The sequence below is a fragment of the Diceros bicornis genome, chromosome 3 (assembly GCF_020826845.1).
Source record: "Diceros bicornis minor isolate mBicDic1 chromosome 3, mDicBic1.mat.cur, whole genome shotgun sequence".
Classification (NCBI taxonomy): domain Eukaryota; kingdom Metazoa; phylum Chordata; class Mammalia; order Perissodactyla; family Rhinocerotidae; genus Diceros; species Diceros bicornis.
Window position 1 is genome coordinate 20,047,785 of NC_080742.1, and position 24,056 is coordinate 20,071,840.

Genomic DNA, 24,056 nt, shown 5'->3' on the forward strand with positions numbered 1-24,056 from the left:
CAATTAGCCAACAATGGCCTTTTTTTATATGATAAATATCAACCTAATATTTAATGGATATTTATGGAAGAAATATTTCAAAAAAATATTTGGTTAATAACAAACAGGTAAGATATCTTACTATAAAAATTGGACAGCATTCCAGCAGCCCCTGCCCCCAAGTACTTCAAAATCCTACTAAATTTCTATCAGAATTTAATCCATATTTCATTCGGATTATTAGAATTTTAGTTTCCGACAGAACTAAAAAACCAGCTATTCAGTGGCCAGATAACTATGAAAAATGAAACCACATACAACGCTGACATGGTTACTCTTCCTTCTTGTCAGGTCATTCAGTTTTCCACTGCAAAAGTAAGGGCAGTGCCCCTTATGCTGGGAGAGGAGGTGAAAACACAGACACGGATTTAGGGTGCCTGCCTTCAAGACAGCTTGGCATCTACTGTTTTGATCTTTTCAGATACTATTCTGAATGGTATTCTGTTCTGGTCTATGTATCAAATTTGTTCTAGTCACTCACAGAGGTATCGAACTTCCAGACACCCTCCAATATTCTCTTCTGGGTCCACATACCCTTGTCACACCACTTCAGAGTAGGTTTGACAAAATTTCTGCAGAAGCAGATGCTAGGCGAATATAATTAGCATTATTCATAAAGGGCTCAGTTTCATTCGGCTCCTTTCAGGTGACATATGAGAGCAGATTTTGAGGTATGTGAGCTCAAAACAGCAGATGAGGAAGCCCAAACTTTTACTCTCCCCTGAGAGATACCTCAGGCTCTGTTGAAATTCCAACTAACTCACTCCATTATTTTGCATTTATCTGATGATAATCATTTTTAAAAACATCATGTAAAAATACTCACATAATCATCTATAGTTGCATTTGAAGAAACAACATATTTATTGTGATTTGATTCGTTTCTGTTAACTTTTAATGCGAGCTGCAGTTCTACACAAAGGGGGAGCAGAGTGCCCCACACGGCATTCAGGTTCATTTACCTTCTGAACACTGAGGAATGTCACAGACTTCGTAGCGTACCTCTGGATTGCTTGTGAAACACCAAGGTCCCCCTTCTTCCCCTCGAGGGTTTCGACAGTAGTTTTCCTGTAGGTCTTTACCCCGATAGCTCGAAGGCAAAAAGCTAGTTTTAAAATGATAATCATTACAGTATAAGAGCATGCATCTTGATTTTCGATCTATTAATTTTACTAATTAGTGGATACGTTTTTCCTGAAAGTAGAGAAATCCTCTATTCTATCTCACACCTCCATATATTTTAACTTCAATTCTGTCATTCAAGAATTCAAGAACGTCCATCCATTCTTAAAATACTTAAATTTTATAAACATTCACTTAACTGAATTCAACATCAAGAATGATTTGTCTCTGGATTTGCTAAGAGCCAATCACGCTAGAACTTAATTGACGTCGTTCGAACCACAGTTTCAAAGCTCCACTCAAAGGGAGCAAGCGATTGAGCAAGGCCACTTAGGAGAGAACTGAAGAAACAAACACTGCAATCGACCACGAAATCTCCGTATTACATTGCTTATCCGAGATAATTACTTGTTTGTTTATTGCTTTTCTTATGAAGAATAGCCCCCTTTTTTCCTGCACGATTGAGAAATAGATTAATGAAGTAACACAAAGAGTCTAGAATCAAATTAAACCTGAACTCAAATTTCAGCTCTTTCTCTTACCAGCTGGAGACCCCAGCAGGTAATTTAGCCTCTCTCAGCCTGTTAGCTTACCGTTACACTGAGCATAACCATAACTTATAACATCTTATACCTTATACGGCTGTTTTGAGGCGTTCAAAAAGATGACAGAGCAACTAACACTTAACAAATGCTACTAAGCACACGTGGCTTAGTAGCCTTTATTCTGTCATAATGAAAAATAGAATTGCTTATTCTCTTCAAAAATTTTAATAATTTTCTCTGTGTCTGGGGCTTGGTGCTTTCAGTTCATAGCAGTAGGCCATTGGGTGCAGAGACTGAAATACGTTACCTTTACTTAGAATTTCTAATGCCCTGTTATTTATAGTTTTGTTACCAGCATAAAGTATTTCAACACAGTATCAGAAAAATCCAAAGCCTTTTTATTCGTTTGTACTGCTGTGGCATCGGCCTCAATGACGCTGCATTTGTCTGCTAGATTGCACACAAAAAACCATAAATAAAGAATATACATCTGTAGGTAACATTAGTAAACACTTTTTGAAAATGCAGTTACATTTTCAATATTCAGTTCAATTTTTGCTATTAAGTTTTATTTCTACTTTTACTGATCTCTGAATTCTAAATGGTACTTAAATTAGAGTGAAGTCCAAGGATTTTAGTTTCTCATTAAACACCATTCAAATGTCTACCCTACCCATTGAAATTTCTAATTAAGAAATCATTATTTTTCTTTATGTTGTGACACAAAATGAATATGGACATGCATCGGATACCAAACAACATTTTGCAATGAAATTCTTTCATTTGGACATGAATATACATCAGAGTTACGCCTTCAGAAAATATAAATTATTGGCCGAAAAGAAATAGTCTATTCTAAGATACTTACTATGAACCAAACATTTTCAAGGAAACTATTAAATATTACAAACTAGCATTTTAAATATGGGGAAACAAATATAAGACATTAGGCCATACAATTGACAAAAACTATAACAAAATTAAAACTCATCATGATTTCACAGTTCCTAACAGGATTTAATTTTCAAATGAAAAATGTCATTTTTTGTCTTAATTTTAGCCCCATTATTCCAGAATATTTTAGGATACTTTTTGTTTGTGCCTTGTTTGACATTTATTTTCTTTCATTTTTGCCACTTCTCCAACGTTTCATAGCAAATTTATAATGAAATACTGATATATTGAAATTTATAATGAAATAGTCATTTTCCAAAACTGACTTTAACTTTATATTTTTTCATAAAGTAATACATTAATCAAATTTACTTAAGAATACTCTACTATAATTCTCTTTTATGAAAAACCTTGGTATAATGGTAAGAACGCTGAGTGGTAAGAATAAGTAATTGTTAATCACAAAATCTACACTGTTGGCCCATACTAGTATATGCCCAACATTAGCCCTTAGACAATTTATTTACTCTTTGGGTTTCAACTTCTTCACCTATAAGATGGATGGAGTGAATTAGATTATTATAAGATCCTTTATTCTGTATCATTTTATGTATTAAGTTTACTTAAGATACTATACAACGGATTTAGCACATTAAATATACATGTATTAAGCATCTACAGTTTTAGAGAAGATTTTTGTTACACACAGACACACATAGAAACATACACATATACACACGTACAGCTGCCCAGTAGGTTTGTAAAGCCAAAATGAAGCTGTGAAAAAGTAGTGAATCAATCCAACAGTTTAGTAGGAAAAATACAATACAGTAGGAAGGAAGACAGATAAAGTAGAAATCAAAACTAGATATGGCCAAAAGACGAACAAAGTTTTCCCACTGGAGTTAATAAAATGAAATATGAAGAGAAAGGATGCACTTCTTTTCACAATTCTGTATCAATGCATATCAAATTCTTCTTTAGGTCATGGGGGGTAAAGAGCAGTCTGGGTCATCTTTTCTCTTCATTCTTTGGTGTATATGACTTGTTACCCAAGTTAACTGGTTTTCTTTTATGTTCTGAGGTATTTAGCCTGCTTTTCTTTAGCATACCATACTTGACCAATGGACAAAGCCTAGCCCTGCTCTTTTCGCTTATGTGTGTTCATTTAACAAATGTTTATGAGAACCTATTACACAAAAGCCCTGTGCCACTCAATAGGCTCTATAATAAACTTTTATTCACATACATAATATTTTTGGTTCTTTGTCCTTGGTAGCAAGAGATAAGTAAAGAAATATTTAAAATTGAGTTATATCCAAATATACTTTGAAATATAAATGAGATCTTCTGGGTGCTAGCGACCTTTTCTTTTCATTAATATGAACTGTGTTCATAGGAAACTGGATCTATTCCATCACCTGCTTCATTAATGAATGCTAGGTGGCCAATGAAGGATATAGATGTAGATATCAGGTCACCTGATTTTCTGGTTAATCTTCTATACTAATTTCATCATCTATCATCATCTTCCCATTAAGCCACTTGTAAAATATTTCAATTTAGGGAGTCAACAATAAATCACTCCTCTAGACAAAGACATATTTCTTTTTCCATTTCCCATAAAGTTAATGTTTACTTAACTTAAAAGTGTTAAGCTATCATGCAGATATACCAATAAGCTGCTAATTGATGAAAATTAAATGTTGCTCCCAATGAATACAAAAAAAAAAAAAAGATTTGATTAATGTACACGATCCTCTCAGCCATAAACATCTATATCACAAGGAAATGTTTGTTGGTAACATAGCTGATTGGACTGGGAAGCCAGTTCCCAGGGAGATCTATTTCACACTTACTCCTCTAGCAGAGAATCACAATCACAGAGAATTTGGGTTGAAATAAGACCTCTACTGGGTCAGTCCAGTGCACTCTCCCTGACTAGGGTAGGATTGATTTCCTATGCTATTCCTTTGTGCAGGAAAAACTTAGATCTATCCATTTAAATAAAATGTTTTCCTCACTATGCAGGAGTGACACCATGCAAATCCTATGATAGGACAAAACCAATTATATTGTTTGTTTCTTTTTGTAATATAAGCATAATATGTTTCAGAGGTATTTGTGTATAATAGTAAGCAACTAATTTGAAAATAATTAGTTGCTTTCTGTTATTGAAACACTGCAAAGCTGATCGGCTTGGACACTTACTAGGTGGTGTTAATTAGGCTGAGATCACAGGTTTGACCTCAATGTGGAGCAAATAACTCTTTTTTTTTTAATATGTGGGCCAATTACCTTGTCTCTGTTTACTGAAGTAAAATCTTAGCATAATTCTGCCCCCCCAAAAATGAATGAAATGAAATAAAAAGAGGATTCATCAAGGCAAAGTCATCACCACTATTCCAGAAACAAGTTGCAGCATGTGTCCTACTGATCAGCCAAGTGTTTCATGCTCTGGGGCTGTTAAAAGCACAGGTTATACAGTGACACCGGCTGGACTCAGACTCTGGCCATACCACTTACTAGTCGTGCATGACCTTGAAAAGTTACTAAGGCTCTTTGTGCTTCAGTTTCACCATATATAAAGTATAACTAATAAAATCATCCACTCTGGCATTCTTGGGAGGATTAAATGAGATCAACCAGATATACTATTCAGCAAGGTACTTGGCACATGGTAAACTAAATGTTACAGTCTATTTAATAACAAGAGAAAGCTGTTTTAAGCTAATTTAATTCCTGTTAAAATTATTTGTGAAATAAATCTTGAAAACCATGGCTACACTTAGTTATCTAATGGGTGTTAGATATCTGTGTTTCTCTTCCATGATTAAAACTCTCAGACTAATGAGCCTATAGATATTACCCATGCTCGTCTTTAAACATCATTCATCTGTTATAATGAACACAATTCTTCTCTTAAGTGTGGATATTTAATTTCCAAGGAATGAGAAGTTTTCTCCAGTCATTAGGCAATAGGTGGGAAAGCTAGTCAATCCGAGGCATGAGTTTTTAGCAGTGATTCTCAATTGTGGCTGTACTTTGGAGTCATCTGGGGAGCGTTAAAAAAATTACTGGTGCCTGGGTTATTCCCCCAAGAGATTCTGATTTAATTGGTCTGTGTTGACGCCTGAGTGGTGAGATTCATTAAGGGCTCATAGCAGGTGATTTTAATGTGCGGCCAAAGTTGAGAACCACCATCTCTCATCCGTCTTCTATTTATCACAGTCAACCTCTCCACTGAGCTGCAGAGTGCCATACCTTGTTGAAGGCAAAGAGAGGGAACAAAATCTCTTTTTAAAAATTACGTTTTCATTATTTCTTCACAAACGTCAAGATCTGTAAAATTGAGGTTTTGAGGTAAGATAAAATGATAAATTTACTAATCTTTGGCTAAATATCAGTCATGAATTCACAAAAGCCTTGACCTAATACAATTCAGTCAAGTTGGCTATGTTATTATAGAACCGTAGGATTATTCTGAAGAACTAACATGAGATTGCTAAAACACATATAACAAAGAGAGGCTCTATCCTCTTTTCCTCATGCTGTTCTTACCTGTGTTCGTGTGGTATCATGGAATTCCAGGGCTGGCATTTGATGCCACTCTTAGTGATAGATACTGTTCCTTTGTAGCTACCTCCTTTACCAATGATGCAGTTTCTAATGTAGTCTATCAGAAGAAAGCAAAGAAAAATGTTATAACTATATGTAACATATGCTGTATATATATTAACAAGAAAAAGAAAATTCCATTCAAATCTTTTAAGTAACTAGCACTTATAAATTATCTCAAATCATACTGAAATTTATTGTCTAAAGTTTCTACTAATATTTTCAAAATAATACATTTCTGAATAATACAAAACAACAAAAGACTATTGAGAAGTTTTAATTTTGTGAATTTATACCTGGCTAACTGCGGAGATTAGTCTATGTATTTCACATAGATTAGCCTATATACTCAACTGACCAGGCAAATTTAATTTGGCAGAATGATTTGCTCAGATATATAGACAATGTTAAGAAAATATTAAAAACAAAAATTAAGTGATTTATAAAACCTATATTGAATTCAGAAAGTTACTTTAAAATAAATAAAAATAATTAATTTGTCTTTATCTCAGTAAAACAGCATGGGTTTTGTATATGCACGTGTGTGTGAGATAATTACATTATGTTGATTATTATTTTCCATATTTTTGCTAACATTTCAGCTGCTAAATAATAGGGCAATCAAATTGAAACAAGCTGTATATTCCTATCAAATAATAGTATATACAGTTATTAGCAACCTAGAAGATTGAAGATGGTCTTATACTAGATTTTGAATTATTTTCAGGATTTATAGAATTATTGGGGTATATAGAAATCATCTTATTTTCTACCATAAATTAATTTTAATTTATTTTACACATCTACCCTATTAACAAGGAAATATCTGTGTATATTATGAAATACCCAAATTTAATAAGACACAGTATGATTAAAGAAAACATTAAAATTAAAATAAATACAGTTATCATAAATACAATCCATGTTTATTATTTTGTGTGATGAGGGATTCATTTTGTAAAATTCATAATTATTTAACATTCTTCAATTATTTCATTGATATAATTCTGCTTTTGAACAAAGTAAATGCCTTGTGAATATACTATCAGACTACCGAAATAGATAAATTAGCAAATAATATGGTCTCAATTCTTCTTTTAAAGATTTTTTTAAGTATATAATTGGTAATAGATCCAACTGACTTTTCAAAATCTCTACATTTTGTTATCAGCAATAATCACTACAACCTTGTTGAGTTATCCAAAGATGTTAACATTTAAAATAGTATAGTAAGCTCAAAATATGCTGTAATGTAAAGTGTCTTAAACTAATAAGGTGGCACTTCCAAAATGAACATGGAAAATACCAGTTCTAGGATATGTTCTTAGAAATAAACAAAGAGGGAGGGGGTAATCTAAATATCAGAAGTTTGGGAAATACTGTCTTTAATCTAAAGAACCATACTGAAAACAGTCAAGGCACTAGTGTCATCTGTCTTAATGGATGTATTAACTGCAAAATAGATCCTGTATACAATTGAAAAATCAGTAGGAAAGAGCACTGTGGCAGGAAATTACACATATTTTATGCTTTATTTCATTATGAAGTATTTAGGGAGAAGCCAGTTACCTTTGTTTTCATAGAGGTCGAATTCATGGCCAAACTCTTTTTTCACTCCACTTGACATACTATTGAAAGGGAACCAGAGGCATCGTTTTCTTGCTTTATCAAAAACAAAGGCCCTGAAAAAAATATCTGAATGAAAAGAAGGAATACTACTATTTATACAGTTTTTAAAGAACAGGCACATGGTTTAACCAAGGAGGGCAATATAAAAACAGACACATTGTTACATACACATAATAAAAGCATGAATGATATTTGAGCCCACCATTTTGATGGCCAAATAAGAAAGAACAAAATTAAGTTTTTGTAGGTGTAGATTTAAATATCAGATTAAATACTATTTGGAATGTTCTCATGTTATTCTAAATGATGTCTCAAAAAATGAGGGCTTCAACAAACAAATTCAATATATAGCACAACTACTTAGATTATTTCAGAAGACTTTATTTTTTTGTAAGTACACTGCAAGTTGGAAGATTTTGTTTGTAGTTATATACAAATTATTATATTTGAAATATCATGATTAATTTCCAAAGTCTGTAATTGTATAAAGTACCTTCTAAAGTGATATTTCCTAAAATGCATTAGACAAATCACCACCCCAGAAAATTCTCCTAGCAAGGAGGGATCTGAAATCAAATGTTTGGAAAATTTTGCATATAATATCCCTTCTCAGTGAGTTATGAAGCATTGAAGCTTATTGAAGGCTATGAAAACCTTGCTATTAAGATAACTGTTTATATAAGTCAATGTTTCCTAAATCGATTTGCTTGCATAAGCATTTTTAATTTAAAAAAAACTATTACTAGCATAGAGAATATGCTTTTAGTATATCATCTTGAAGAAAACTACTAAAATGTGTCACTCCTACAATTATCATTCCTCTATTATATTGATTTTTTTCGTTCACTAAAAAAAGTCTCTCTAAAGCAAAATGATAAATACAAAAATTCCTTAACCGAGAATAGTAAAGTACTTGATAGAATTTTCAACATATTAAATGTTACCATTTCTTACAATATGGGAAATGAGGTTAGAATTTGAACTATTTTCCTTCCATTTAGAAATGCTACTATGGGCTGGCCCCATGGCCTAGTGGTTAAGTTCTGTGCGCTCCACTTCGGCGACCCAGGTTCAGTTCCCAGGCACAGACCTACACCACTTGCCCACAGCCATGCTGTGGCTGCAACCCACGTACAAAATAGAGGAAGACTGGCACAGACGTTAGCTCAGGGCAAATTTTCCTCAAGCAAAAAGAGGAAGATTGGCAACAGATGTTAGCTTAGGGTGATCTTCCTCAGCCAAAAAAAAAAAAAAAAGAAATGCTATTAAAACTCCTTCTCACTATTTTCATGCTAATTACAATGCCACCATGTACAAGTACCTAATTAAAAGAAATACACAGATTTGTTAAGAGTAATGATTTTTCACTTCTAGTCCATGTAATGTATTTTTGAGAACACATTATTTTCTTGTAATTTTAGATATTTCAAATTAGTCATTTACTTCTTAGTAGTTTGACACTTTTTAAATAATTTTAAATAAGGGGAAATAACTTTTATAAAACAAATATAAAATAGATGTTATCAAATTATTTAAAATATTTTACCTATCTTATTTTTTTATTTAGTCCTTCTTATTCTATACCCAAATAACTTTAAAAAATTATATTCGTATACTTTGTGCTTTGATTTACATATAGATATATTACAATATCCACTTACAAGAACATTCTACAGCTGAAATAGTCGCTAAGAGCAAATCATAAAAGTATATTTTTATAGCTTTAGCAGAATAACTTGGTAAGAGACTTGAATTTTGATCTGTTAGACTGTAAGCTTATGCAATACATGTTAAATTCCCTATCTCCCTATTGTAGGGTGTTGGGAAGAGGGTGTTAAATGACCTTAAAAGCATAGTGATTAGATAAAGAATACATATAAAGATAAAAACTAAACAAACATCCAAAAAGAAATTTTAAAGTTACAGAATCAATAAGCTGACACTTATCACATTAAAATAAAAATGTACCACACATATATAAACTACTTTTCCACAGATAATGTGGCTATGACATGAAATCGCCTTGCTGCTAACTCATGAGTCCCGTCAGGAACATGCAAGATTTGCCTCTGTGAATACAAAGGTGATTCTACCTGGAAAGTGAGGGACAGGGTTTCCAGTTTGCCGATTTCATTTACTCTTTTCTCTCATTCCATTACAATGCCATATTCTCTCAGAAAAGTGTTTTCCTTATATCATTTTACACCTCCATATGGACTGGATCCAAGCCACGAAATTCTGAGTTGCATCTTCTTTTAAGTTTGACTTTAAGACTCTTTATCTTAGCCTTATTTTAATTAACATCTTCCTTTCAAGAATTTATTTTGTCTAGTTTTCCAGTTGTTTATGGCAACTCCAGCACCAGTTACTTAGTCATGGCTAGAAGAGGAAAGCCTCCTAGTTTTTTCTCCTGAGTCAAATTCATGAATTAGCAATTTTCTGAAGAGCTTAGGATCAGGCATTCTGGTCGTCTTTCCTACCTAGCACAGAGGAACTTCAATCCCTATAAAATCAATATCATTGATATTTGCGTAAGAGGAAACAGTGTTTGAGAATGTCCCACCCCATGCCCACATGAATCACAGATGCTTTCACACAGCTTTGTTGGTATTTTTTAAGCATTTTCATATATTTGCCATTGTTTTTCAATGAATCTGGTCCATATAAGAAGTCTTCAGAAAGATCCTTTGATTCATTAAGAACTTAATTTTAGAGAATCACAGTATGTCCATTCCATTTTGAATAACTAATGTATTTAGTGATGCCAAACACATGTCTTTATTTATTTGGGATAGACGAGTGAGAAGGATGACACCATTTCTAGTTAGAAGAAATTTGGCTGTACACAGGTATTATCACATGTGATTTTATGCACAGGTTGCCATAAATTTAGTCAACCAGAATGTGGTAGGAAAGAATGAAACCTCTTATACATGGGATACGTAAAGATTTATTAATCAGGTCACATGTGTTTTCCAATGCAGCAAAATCATTTTACTGTCTCCTAAATAAAACAAAGGGAAAGCTTTATTTATTTCTTTATTTTGGGCATAAGGCTGACACATGTGAAAACGGAGAGCTAGCAAAATTTTCCTTACTGTGGATCCACGAGATTGTATTTTCAAATTCAAAGTTAAAAAATCCACAAGGAGCTGTGGTTCTCCCATTCCCTTTGCACCACCCTTCCAACCCTGAGAGGGGAAAATATGATAAATCCCACTTCCTCAATTGCCAGAAGAACACCTCGACAAATCTACACAGCTGAGATGTTGATTGAGACATCTTTTAAGGCTTAAAACTTTTAAGGCTCATATAGAAATTAGTTTTCTCTAATTTATTTTTAACAATTTCAAGGTTTTCATAGGAAAGTCAGGGAATGAAGCAGAATTATCACAGGAAAATATTTATAAAGCCAATTCCCCACTGCCCTTCAAGGAAATATCTCCCTGAAAGTGGCAGTTTGGCTCTAAAAAAATACTTCCAGAAGAGCTCTCAATGAACAGCAAGGAGATAGCCTCTTCTCCCCCTAAATCTGCTGAAGACCTCCTCTGACCATGTCCTTTCCCCTCAGGCTCATAACACTCATTTCTCCGAGAAAGGCAAGATGAAATTAGGACTGCTTGTCATGACATTTCTAAACCTTGTGTTCACATTATGTGTCACCACCCAAATGTAACAGAGGAGAATTTAAAACTGACAGGATGTTATGAGCAATCCTGTAAAAAACGGGATGAAACAGGGAATAAAAGTGTGAAAAGTAAGTGAGGCAAGGGAATGGTTATGAAGAAGAACTAGGAAATGCGTTTTCTTCTGGCAGTTTGGAAGACTACTCAGATAAAACTGTCACCTTCATGGCCCAAAATCCAAGTCTTATCTGTGGAATCACTGGCAAAGTAGTGAAGAATTCTTCCCTGTGAGGTCACACAGGGACTTTCAAAAGATAAGAAAGCTCTCTATTTGAGTCCTTCATGCGTCTTTGAATTGCCCCATCACTTTTCACCTAAAACTTCATCGTCTCTACCCCCAACTTCTTTTAAACAGCCTCTGCTGCAGACATCAATCCCTCTAGTTTTTTATCTAATTCTCTCAACACTTTTTATTTAAATCCATAAAGACAGTGATATAAACTTTGCAGTAAATTTTGGCTGTTGCCCAACTTATTTTCTGAAAATTTCTGTACTCCTTTTGCAAGAAAAAAAAGTTTACTCTGAATAGAATATTTTAAAGTGTTAGAGAGATAAAAGTCAATCTAAGTGAATTTTACTTCCTAAAGTTCAATTGTTCATAAGATGAAAAAACATAAATTCCATACCCAAAGCCACTGTGGATTCTAAAAGGTATCAGTTTATGTGCTCTCCCTCACTCATATTTCCATCAACTAAGAACTAAGTCTTCTATTGTAATGAGTAAAAACTAAAGTCAAGCTTATAATTTTAAGGGCAGATTACATTGAATAAAAATTAAAAAATGATAATAATGAGTACATGTTATATTTTGAAAAATTATTCTAAGAACAAAATGAAGGAACTTACTTGCAAGTGAATGGAAGTCCTTTATTCCTAATACATCTATTGGCACATTGGTCTGCACTGTTCATTTTTTTTGTTTTTATCTTCAGTAATGGGTCTTCTTTAATTAGAGTAGTCTTTGCTGACTTTTTGAATTCATGAAGTGTGTTTCTTCTTTTCTTCTGTCCTTCTATTAATAATAATAATTTAAAAAAAGCATAGGGGAAAAACTTATAAGGCTCATGTAGAAAAAATGTCTTTAAGGATCATCTATAAGATAATGATTTTATCTGACAACATACTAGACCCCCAGGGGTCAGAGGTGAAGTGAGTGGGGAATGACACTTTCAGACAGTTGAGAGCAAGAGAGGAATATTATAATCAGTGAAGAATAAATAACTTGTCATGCAGAGTCATTCATCTACATTCTTTCAAATGAAGGATGCTTTTAAAAATTAGGATAGAGTTCACTCTAAAGCAATAAATAATAAGATAGTCTCTAAACAGTATGAAGGCAAGTGCCAGGGCATATCTTAACATGCTCTATAATTAAATTTTTCATTTCCTTCTATAATTAGTCCTTATGTAAGCTATAGTATTAATTAGATAAGGCAATGCAATGACAGGTGAGAAACTTCTCACTAAAAATGGTGCAGTAGATAAATTCTTCCGACTTGCTCTTTAAAGCACTTCATACTATTAATATTTCAGCCCTTCTCATTTCCTATATAAATGTTTTCTGTGCTTTTGGGCACTAATTCTTAGTATCACTGAACTGTTTGTCTTGAAATCAAGCCAAATGCTTTAAATCAAATGTATGTAAAACTTCATCTTTTAATGTAGCAATATCATTTTTCTTCATGAAAGTATTCTACAAGGCCCCTAGATAGCATGAAGCCTCCCATTAAAAACCTGAAAAACAAAATTAAAACATCCTAAAAGACTTAATCTTATGGGTGACTTTAGAGTATCAAGTACTTGCTTCTTTCTTCTCAACTTGCCCAAAGTTACCCAGTTTCTCATGATGATCACCATCTTCATAATGAGCATCAAAATGTCTAAGAGATCGCAGCTGTTGTATAGTAAGGATGGACATGATTGTGCCCCTTCCCTGCCTATTAGTTCTTTTAAAAACCTTTATAACCAAGGCAGTAACAATACATTCATTTTTAAGATGAAGAAACCAAGACATAGGGAAAAATTAATTGACCACTTAGAAGATCTGATTCAAAACCCAGCTGCCTAGCTTCAGAATCCCCCAATCTTGAACCCTTAGGATGCCATCTTTCTTTAAGAATTGTTAAGTATGTGGAAATATGGCTTGCAAATATTTTATGAAGATTTGGTTTAGAGCTATCAGTAGAAAAGAAACTTGGATGGTAGAACAGGAAATGCATTCCTGGTCTTTGTATGTGGTGAAATGGATCAAGAAAAGAGAGTAAAAATTTTTGTGCAGAAAATTTGGAAATTTGGCTAGCAGAGTGAGTTACCAAGAATGGCATGATGCTCCAGGAACCACTGGCTCCAGTTGGTTTGTTAAACATGCAGATGCTACTCATTGATATCTATCCTAAACTGAAGTCCACAATAAATAAGAGAAAACATGAAATCTTCTCAATTTCTGGCTCTCCAGAACACACTTAAAACTCCAGAACACAATCCCCAAAAGACTGGTACTAATCCCTCTAATAATGCTTTCATTTTTAACTTTTCTTTGCCCTACAAGATGGAATGGCTATGGTACAACAGATATAATTTAACAGACATTTTGACACAGAAATTCCATCAACCAAACAATCTATCAACGTGTTATTTATTGAGTGTAGACCAAATGCCTTGCATAACGTTGGCAGACAGATGATAATTCTGGCATTCTTATTGACTTGCCAAATGACTCTGTTTAATTACCTGAAATGCTAGTATTCCAATTATTCAATCTATGAAATGAAAGTTTTGGGTTATATGAACTAAAAAGAGCTATTTAAACTATAGGCATTAAGTAATATTTGGAAATCAATTTAGATAAAAAGTATTACGAATATGCAAAGTTTTAGTTTTGTTTTTGAAATTTCATCCTTTAATTTCTGGCATAAGAGAAGAAACTGTTACTCTCCAAAGCAAAGTAGTATAATTCTTTTCAAATTTTGGTTTCTGCCACAGGACTGTGTTAATGGAAGATAAGATTCTCCATTAAGAATTTCTCCTTCCTTTGACCTTAATGCACTATTTCTTAGGTGTTGTGAAATGTCTCACAGCATAATAATCTGATTTCCTGTATAAATTAGAATGTTTCTTAGAAACAAATAGTAGCTAATGGATATAGAAAATCTATTTAAAAAACTGTCCACCAAAATGGAAGAACTGTATATATATTTTTCAAATAAATTTAGTTAACTAAAAATATAGAATTAAAATTGGACTGATGTATAAAGTAGTTATTCTACATGTCTAAGTGTGAGAGAAAAGCATAAAACTAAATTTAAAAAGTCTAAGACAAATATTAAATTCAGATATGTATTTTACCAATTATCAAATGAAATAGAACACCTGGCAAGTGCTACTCTGGTTTCTTTTCTTAATGTGGGCAATATGAAGGCAAGCATTGAGGACTACTATAGAGAAAAGGGGTCTCTGTGGGATTCTTAGTTGTGTTTAATTCTACAGGTTCTCAGTTGTCCTGTTGAAATGTGTTAATGTGTGGCCATACCCCATAAAAATAGTCTACTCTTGCTTGTTGATAAATTTTTCCATCACTACCTTTCATCTAAAGATCAAAAAGCATTCTGAAAAGCAAATAAATCTATGATTTCCCATTACTAGATAATAAATAGGAGTGAAAATCTTGTCTGGGGCCACAAAGGTAATCAGAGACAATCAGAACCAGATACCAGGATTCCCTTTTCACTATTTATTTCTCATGACTTAGAAGCTTTCCCTTATAATTCAGTCATTTCTACTAGGTCAGTAACTAATTACTCAAAAATGTGAAGTTCAAGCTAGTTGTATATCATGTAATCCACACATCTATAAAATTAATTCCTTCTTCAATAAAAGAAAAATTCAAAACAGAAGTCATTCAAAAACAGCATCTGAAAATAAAATTCTTTTGCTGAAAATAGTTTCAACTTTCACTTCCATATGTATTAACAACTGATGCTTGTTTTACTGAAAACAATTAAAAGACAAGCTTAATTTGGGAAGAAACTCAAAAATATCCTTGGATCAGATTTTTCCCTACTATTTTTTGTGCATGACTGTTAGTGGAAGTTTATAAACAAAATATTGAAATGAAATCAAAGGGTGAGAGATCACTGCAACTTTGTCATGCTTTCCTGTACTTTAAATTGCAAGTCCTTTTTCCTCTTCTCCCAGTATGGGAAAACATTCTGGAAGCTATATTTCCTGAAGAACCTGAAATCCCTGTTTTAGAACTGAAATCATTAGGATCTTAGTGAAAACCTACAAACAGAAAGTAGGGTCAAATGTATCAAGGTGCCTGAAGAAAGACACATTTCTCCCGCTGGTCCCTGGGCCTCACACTCATTTCTCTCAGTACCTCATATATTTTCTTCTCAGTGTGGACTAACCATTGACTTCAAAGGAAAATCATGCAAGGAAAGGATTTGCAGGGTGTGGAAAGAAGCAGGAATCTGGCTCCACATATTCTGAGAAACCTACCCACATGATTAGTGATTAACAGCTTGAAGTGGCAAGATGTTAAGATGAAAGTACACAAATAATTAATGGAAAGGAATGGTTGTGACTGGAGATTTTAAAATTCCCAAAGGCAAGAATCATAAATACTAGTCCAAATTTTCATTGCTGTTATCTAGGACTGGGGTTTCACAGTCATCTCCCCTTCTTTAGAGAAGGTAGCGATATCACAAATAAAGATGTCAAGAAGAAAGGGATCATGTCAGATTTAAATCAAATATTGGTATTTGAGAAGCAGCATAATAACCTCTTCCAAAGAGATTTACAAAATGAAGTCATGTTCAACGTGAGATTAGGGGCCTCCCTAGGTCTTTCCCTCCTGCTCTTTCATTCCACTTCCTTGTTCAGGATTTCATTGTTATAGGAGCCTCCTCCTGGTTTCGTCCTTGACTGACTGCTTCTGCCCACAACTTTCCCTCCACACAGCAACCAAGACTACCACACTGAAGTACAACTTCAGGCAGGTCTCTTGTCAACACAAAAATTTTCAGCTGCTACCCACAACATTCAGAATAGAGCAGGTTAGCATGACATTGAAGCTCACGCATGCTACCATATCTTACTTTTCTAATCACAGGTCATACTGCTCCCCTTCAGGTACTCAGTACCCCAGCCCCACATGGTTGCCTGTCTTTTTGTACACTTTGTCGCCTCTATGCCTTTGGCCACTTGAGTTCCCCTGACTTAGGTAGTGACCATGCTACTACCCATCTTTTCATACTCAACTTGGATACCATATACCCCCTGAACCTGGTTTGATCCTTTAAGCTAGAAATGAACTCTACCACAGTACAATAGCATTTCTAACACAGAGCTTTTCTTATATTACTTTGTGAAATGGATTTTTAAAAGGCAGTTTCAGCTGATTTCACTGTTGTGGCTTCAATATAAATGAAAGGAAGAAAATCACCTATTTCATTCACAAAGATTTGGGTAGGAATCTCAGCTCTATCCCTTAACTAAGATAAGAAGATAATTAAGGTCTTTAACTTCAGTTTTCTCATGCAAGATAAGTCCAATAATGCCAATCTTATTAGAATTAAATAAGCTTTATTTTTAGAGCTTGGTCCATAACAGTTGCTCAACAAATGTATGTTTCTTTCTCATTTTTTCTTCTTTATATCCCCACAGGCTCCTGGTGATTAGGTGCTCATTTAATGCTTCTTTTGTTACAGGGGATTGGATTCTTGTTTCCAGTGGAGGTGGGAGTGGATAGCGGGTAATTCTATGTGGACCAACTCCTATAAGGATGGCTTGGGTCCACTTTATCGAATATTTCTTAAGAAACTTTTTTAATAAAGTATCCCCATAATACATTCTGCTCATAACTGGCTGTCACTTCATTATAGCGTACTCTTTTTTTCTAACCTTGTGTTATTTTACAATATGTACAAATACAGACTCATAGGATAAATCAAAAAGTATAACCAGAGCAAATAACAGCAACAAAAAAACTCTAAATGTTCAACATTAGATGAAAAAGAAAAAACTGTCTGGTATGTTCTAAGAGGGCTATCCATGTTTTCTATTTTGGAGAATGTTATTTAAAAAAAAAAAAAACTATCAAAATAAACTTGCCACCCAAACGAAGGCAGACCCTCTTTTGATGACGATTTTAGCATTATTCACTTCAGGGGTTACTCACAGCATATCTGTGATTCCCAGTTGGCCCTTCCTTGCCTGCCAGCACACTCTTGGGCTGTATTCTCCCTATACTCAGGAAACGCAGTCATTTCAACATTGGCCAAAGTGAAATATAATTACGAATGTATATCTCCTGCCAAAACTTCTTAACGCGTGCCAAAAACAAATAGACATTGTCTGTGGTTGATCTACTGTTTGGGTTTTCCACACTGTGTTCTCCTTGCATTAGCACAGACGATTTCAGGTAACCATATTCTACTTCAGACCATCAGCATTTTAATCTTTAAAAAGCAAAGCCCTCAAAATATTAGCCATGATTTCAATTTATGCTCAAAATCCCCTAAACCAGCAATGGCTTATACAAATCCATTTTAACATGACATACCTCAAGCATGATGACCTGCTTTATCGAACTAACCTCGTCAGAAATCTTACCTAAATGTTTTCAAACTGACCCTTCCCACACAGTGCTGTTTCCAAAAGGGCTACTTCACAAAACAGAAGAAAGCCAGGTGGTTGAATTCTTGATGTTTTTCAACCCTTGTATTACATCAGAAACTAGATCAGAGGTCTGATGAATTTATTTAACTTATCTCAAAAGATATATCCAGTTCTCTGTTTTATATTATAGAAAGGCCATGTCTACCATCTGGGAATTTGTTCCATTCTTTTATACCCCTGTGCTCACCCATGATACTCACTACCTTCTCCCGTTGGCATCCCAGCCACCACAATGATAATACAACCAAATACAGATGTTTCCTCTTGCCCTGATAACAGTGGCAAACTTCCCAAAGCAGCAAATGAAATCTCTAAACTTCCAGGCAATATGAACTCCCAAGCAACTCCTTCCCAACCTATAAATTCAGGGGGGAACATGGGAGACTGAAACTAGCAGTTCTGCAGCTTTAATTAAAGTCACACAATTCCTGCCTCCCTTGCACTGCAGTTTGAAAGGGCAGAGATCCATACCCAGAAAGAGTGAGATCTTAGAAGAGAGGCTTTCTCTTTCATTTTTATAACATGCATATACTCGGGGTTTAATCTGCCTTCTCCAAATAAAAACCTGTATAAAGTCATAATTGGGTCCTAAATGTTGCCCTAGTGTTGTTGGGTAGCAGATTGCCATGGGAAATTATCCTCTAGAAAAAAAATGAGTCCCTGCTGTACTGACCATCACTCCCCTCTTCAGACCAGACCTCTGTTCAGCTTTAAACTTGTCCAAACCAGCAAAGTTCCAGCCAGTGTTAGCACTTCATTCCTATCCCATAGTCCGCAAGTATGAGGCTAAGTGAGACGGGGTTGGGTCGGTTGATGGGGGAGGGGCAGACACACTGATGGGATGTTAATTATCATTTTAAATGCTTTGCAAACAGAAAAAGAATATCAAAAGAAAGCACAATAAGAGGTTTAAAAAACCCATACCACATACTGTGTTAAGAAAGGATGCTAGGAATAGAGTAAAGAGAGAGTGTTAGGAAAAGGCAAGGTTAGCAAGAGAGAGTTAACGTAATAATAATAAAGAAGAAGAAGAGAAAACTAACCTGCATAGGGGATGGCGATGGGAAGCAGCAGGAGATGCAGGAGGATATGCTGCAGCAGCAGGACTGGCAGAAGTTTGGTCACCCACATGGTGCTGCTGGACGTGCTGGCGGGTCTCGCCGCAGGAGACGCCTGGGTGCAAGAATCCTGGTCCGACTCAGTGCCTAAAAGAGCCCGTCGGCTCTGCGCTGCTTTTTATTGCGATGAGCTAAGTTTGTTGTGTGATTAACTGGAAAGATCTAGGTCTGAACTCCCTCTTACGGTAAGAAACTGTTTAACAACAGCCCTTTACTCTCTTCTACCCCCCTCCTTTCCTCACTGCCCCCCAACAACACCAAACAGATCCCAGCTCCCCACACCCCCCACCCCGACTCCGCTTAGGAAAGAAACTTACAAAGAAAAGGTCACCTGGCCTGAGGCCAGCTTCAATTTGGAAGCTCGAGCTCCAGATCCCAGTGGCTCCTATCCGACTAAGGAAGGGAGGAGCAAGGCTCAGCCCAATAGCTAAATCAAGGCACAGGCAGAGGACCAATTCGCTAAATTTAAACAGGAAAATATATGTGTTTACATATGTATTTGGGAAAAGAGGAAGGGGAAGCAGCATAAGAAGAAAGCAAAGAGCTGCCTTTCAGTCAAATGTGCCTTAGCTCCTAATCTGTGTAGTTTCACTGTTAGAGCAATTTAGGGATTCAAAATCCTGACACAGGTTCCCCAGGGTGTTAGAGACAGGGAGGGAGGAGGGAGGCAGGCCAGGAGGCAGAGTGCCAGCAGGTCCAGCCCAGGTAGAAAGAGGTGAGGTAAGAAAAGGGTGTGGTATTATGGGGTAAAAATAAACAAACAAGCAAAACAAAAGCACCCACAATGTCAGGTGGGAAAATTGCCCCTGCCCAGTGGGCTCAGAGCAGGCAGCTTTTTCAGAAGCTGCGCTAAGCTCCCCAAATCACCACAGATGTACCCAAAGTGCATAAAGGAAACATCTGATTTGAGGTTTATGATAAAATCTGATCATGGTCTCTCTTAAAATGTCTAAGAGATTGGGATGATCCACTGCCTGTCCCTGACACATAAATATAGCATGGACTGTATGTCCCTGTACATGCACTCACACACGTATGTCTGTAAGATGTGTGTGCCTGCTAAGACTATCACTGGAAATCTCTCAAGCTGTTTTAATTAATGAATAATGAATGAACCTCTCTTCTCCAGCTCCATCCACCTGCATGCACCCACAAGCCTCCCAAAATCGAAGTGGAGAAGTGCAGAGCTTGCACATGGGGAGGGGGGTGGATCATGTTTGTAGAATCTTTGTGAGATTTTTGCCCAGACCTCTCATTCTATTGAGAGGATTTGTCTTTGGACTTTGAGGTGATGCTCTTACTTTAGGCAAGAGCTTGCTTTATTTTTAATGGATTTTGGGGGATAGTTGCCCCCTGTATCTCTGAAATGGGTACTGGTAGGAACCAGCGTCTCTGTGGACAGAGGAAGGGAAAGTTGGCATGATGTGGGAATGACTGGAGCAGTGTGCAGCTGTGCAGAAGTGGTAGCAGGCAAAACTAAAGCCATCTACAGAGCAGCCTTCCCTCCAGGTACAGTCCTCATTCCTCCTCTTCCAGCTGCACTCACCCCCGCCTCCAGAAAAAACGTAAGGTTGTGGGAGAGCTAGAGAAGCTAGGGATTAAGAGAAGTACTTTTGAGGAATCCACTTTATATTACCTTTTCCTACTGTTAATCCTTCTCTTTGATCATTTTCTCTTCATAAAGACAAAAGCAAGCAAACTTAAAATCATTTGTCAGTCTCTCCCTGGTGTCCCAAATATCCATTTTACTTTCCTGTTTGCTTTCTATTACACTTTTTGGAAAATCTCAATTTTAGTGTATTGCCTAACCATGATCCTGAATTGCCCCACAGTCTCTTGCACTTTATTAGAAATTCAGATTCCTTTTAAAGAAGCTAGACTTTACCATAAATAAATTCTTGTAGGTAAAGAATGAAGGAGATCAGTCTTTCTCTTTGTTTACTTTCTCTCTCAGAGAAGGCGCAATCAGGGCTGTAAGCATAATTGCAGTTATCATTATAGGTTTGGGGCAAAATGTGTACTGGATAAGAGATTCGGGGCACCACAGGAAACTGAATGAACTTATTTAATAGGTCACACATTTTCACAATTTTTTATTGTCACATTAAATACAATAAATGCTTAAACTTATTTAGAATTATATATTTATATTTTTTGTGACTGGTTATTTGTTTTCTCTATATTGAAATGATAGCTAATACGCGTTGAGTTTTTAGTGTATGCTAAGCATCGTGCCAAGTACTCTTAAAATGATTGTCTTATTTAATCCTTACTATAAACTTATGTTAAGAAAGAATTATAATTCCCATTTTATAGCTGAGGAAACTTAAGTAAATTATTTTTTCTATTCTTAAATAACTTGCCCAAGGCCCCAAGGGAATAAAGATTCAGGGGTCAGATTTGAAGAGTTGATCACACTCCACAGGATGGGGTAAATTTCTGCAAGGCCCATGAGAACAACCACCTGTCTTTTGTTCAAAATTATAATCACTGAAATTAGCCTAAGACCAAACGTATAGGAGATGATCAATAATAATTTACAAAATAAACCAATATATAAATAATTTAAAATCTCCCAAAACTGTAATGAAGTATACAGATGAAATAAATTATTAATTGTGCTATTATTTTACTTTGTCCTGATAACACATTCACTTTGTCCTTTCTAAATTATAATAATGATGTTTCCCCCATCCCCTATTACCTTTATAGTTCTTAAGTGTTAATGTCTGTAAAACAGAAAATCCTATAAGGAGAATACTTTAAATGCTACAATTTGTGTAATTACTTAAATGCAGGATGAATACGTATTGTCCATATAATATCATTTTAAATCTGTCATAAGATTGAGTATCCCATATAAACTAGATGGATTGAATGGAAAAATGTATATTATTGTACTTTTTAAAAACGCTGTACTTGGTTCCAAAAGAAAAACATCTTTGTCTTCAAAAGCTCCATGTTTCTCAAGTACAAGTGATGTTTGCAGCTACGTACCTGGGGAAGAGGCTAATGTGACTTTGTGCTTTGTAGACCACTAATGAGTTTTGTGCTCTTGGACTAGTCATTTTAGTTATGAAGTGACTGGCGCGTGTGTGGTGCCGTTCTGTGTGATGCTGCTACTTCTGTAGACCCTGTAATCACACGCTGGGTTTCAAGTCCCAGCTGTCTCACTTACTAAATGTGTTACTAATTGAGAAAGTTAATCATCTCCTTATACCTCAGTTTCCCTACCACTAAACTGGGACACTATGTGCCAGATACTGTGCTAACCATTTCAAATGTATTATCTCACTTACCCAACAACCCCCCCCCCCCAATAAAAAGAGATATGCACACTTAAGAGGTATGTATTATGGTTGTCACTGATTTACCGATAAGGAAACTGAGATTTAGATAGGATAACTCACTCACTTTAGGCTAAACTGCTAATAAAGTATGATTCTAAGTCATGGCTATCCAGTTATCAAATCACTGTTATCAAATACTATGCCACATTGACAGAGATCTGTTAGAGAGATTTCCAATAATCCTCCCAGCTTTAAAATTTGATTATTCTACTTATCTGAATTCTTTAGTGGTCACCATACTTTTACACGATTCTTACCTTCCACATCTAAGAAAGAAACACCTGTGTAATCTTTGCTATTGCTTATCCTTCCCATGCAACCATATCTTCTCATTCTTTCTCTCCTTATTGGTTCCATCCTCTAAATGGTAATTTTTCATCTATAGGCCTCACCACTGAATAACCTTCCTTTAATGTAGGAAATATTGCAAAATTCATTACAATTTGTATTAATTTCCTTTAGATAATATGTCTTATTTCAGAGCATGTGCATAAAATGTTGGTTAATGCTTAATTTGCCTTGACTTATATCCAAGGTGCTATCATCTGAATGTTTGTGTCCCCCCAAAGTTCAAATATTGAAATCCTAACCTCCAAAGATGGTGGTATTGGGAGGCGGGGTCTTTGGGAGGTGCTTAGGTCATGAGGGTGGAGTCCTTATGAATGAGATTTGTGCCTTTATAAAAGAGGGTCCAGAGAGATCTCTTGCCCCTTCCACCATGTGAGGACAGAGCAAGAAGATGCCATCTATGAACCAGCAGTTGGGCCCTCACTAGACACCAAATCTGCTGGGGCTCTGAACTTCTAGCCTCCAGAACTGTGGGAAATAAATTTTTTGTTCTTTATAAGCCACCCACTCTGTGATATCTTGTTGTAGCAACCCAAATGGACTCAGACACGGGTATCTTTAACAGAAGCTTTTAATGAAGAAGGAATATATGTTCTAGGGATGGAAAATGGTCATTGGGTAATTGCTTTTTGGAAAACAAAATTTAAAAGCGTGTTTAACGTCTAACACTGAGGAGTGGTTCAACTAAAACTTCATATCAGATAGATAACATTTTTAAATATGTGGAGCAGAATTAGAACACAACATGACACAAGCAGGCATGATGGCGTATTTATTTGAAAAATTGTTCAAGAGTGGCTACAATGTCGACACAAAAACCTAGACCTGTGCTGTCAGTATGGGAGCCACCAGCCACATGTGGCTATGTAAATTCAAAGTTAAGTAAAATTAAAACTAAACTTTCAAAGTCGCACTAGCCATGCTTCAAGTACTTAATAGCCTAATGTGTGTGGCTAGTGGCTCCTGTAGTGGACAATGCAGATATAGAATATTCCCATCATTGTCGAAAGTTCTATTAGATAATGT

At 35.4% G+C, this 24,056-nt stretch overlaps 1 protein-coding gene across 1 annotated transcript in view; it reads right to left on the reverse strand.

Moving 5' to 3' along the window:
- The window catches only part of HGF (hepatocyte growth factor), a 74,772-nt gene extending 54,993 nt beyond the window's left edge, over positions 1-19,779 (reverse strand). Inside the window, exons 1-6 of the mRNA XM_058524514.1 lie at positions 19,650-19,779; positions 19,258-19,387; positions 12,380-12,545; positions 7,788-7,900; positions 6,162-6,276; positions 1,002-1,129 (exon numbers count right to left, since the gene is read on the reverse strand). Coding sequence (XP_058380497.1) covers positions 1,002-1,129; positions 6,162-6,276; positions 7,788-7,900; positions 12,380-12,545; positions 19,258-19,345 — 610 coding nt within the window. The 5' untranslated portion in view covers positions 19,346-19,387; positions 19,650-19,779. The remainder of the gene's footprint in view (positions 1-1,001; positions 1,130-6,161; positions 6,277-7,787; positions 7,901-12,379; positions 12,546-19,257; positions 19,388-19,649) is intronic.
- Between the last annotated feature and the right edge of the window lie 4,277 nt (positions 19,780-24,056).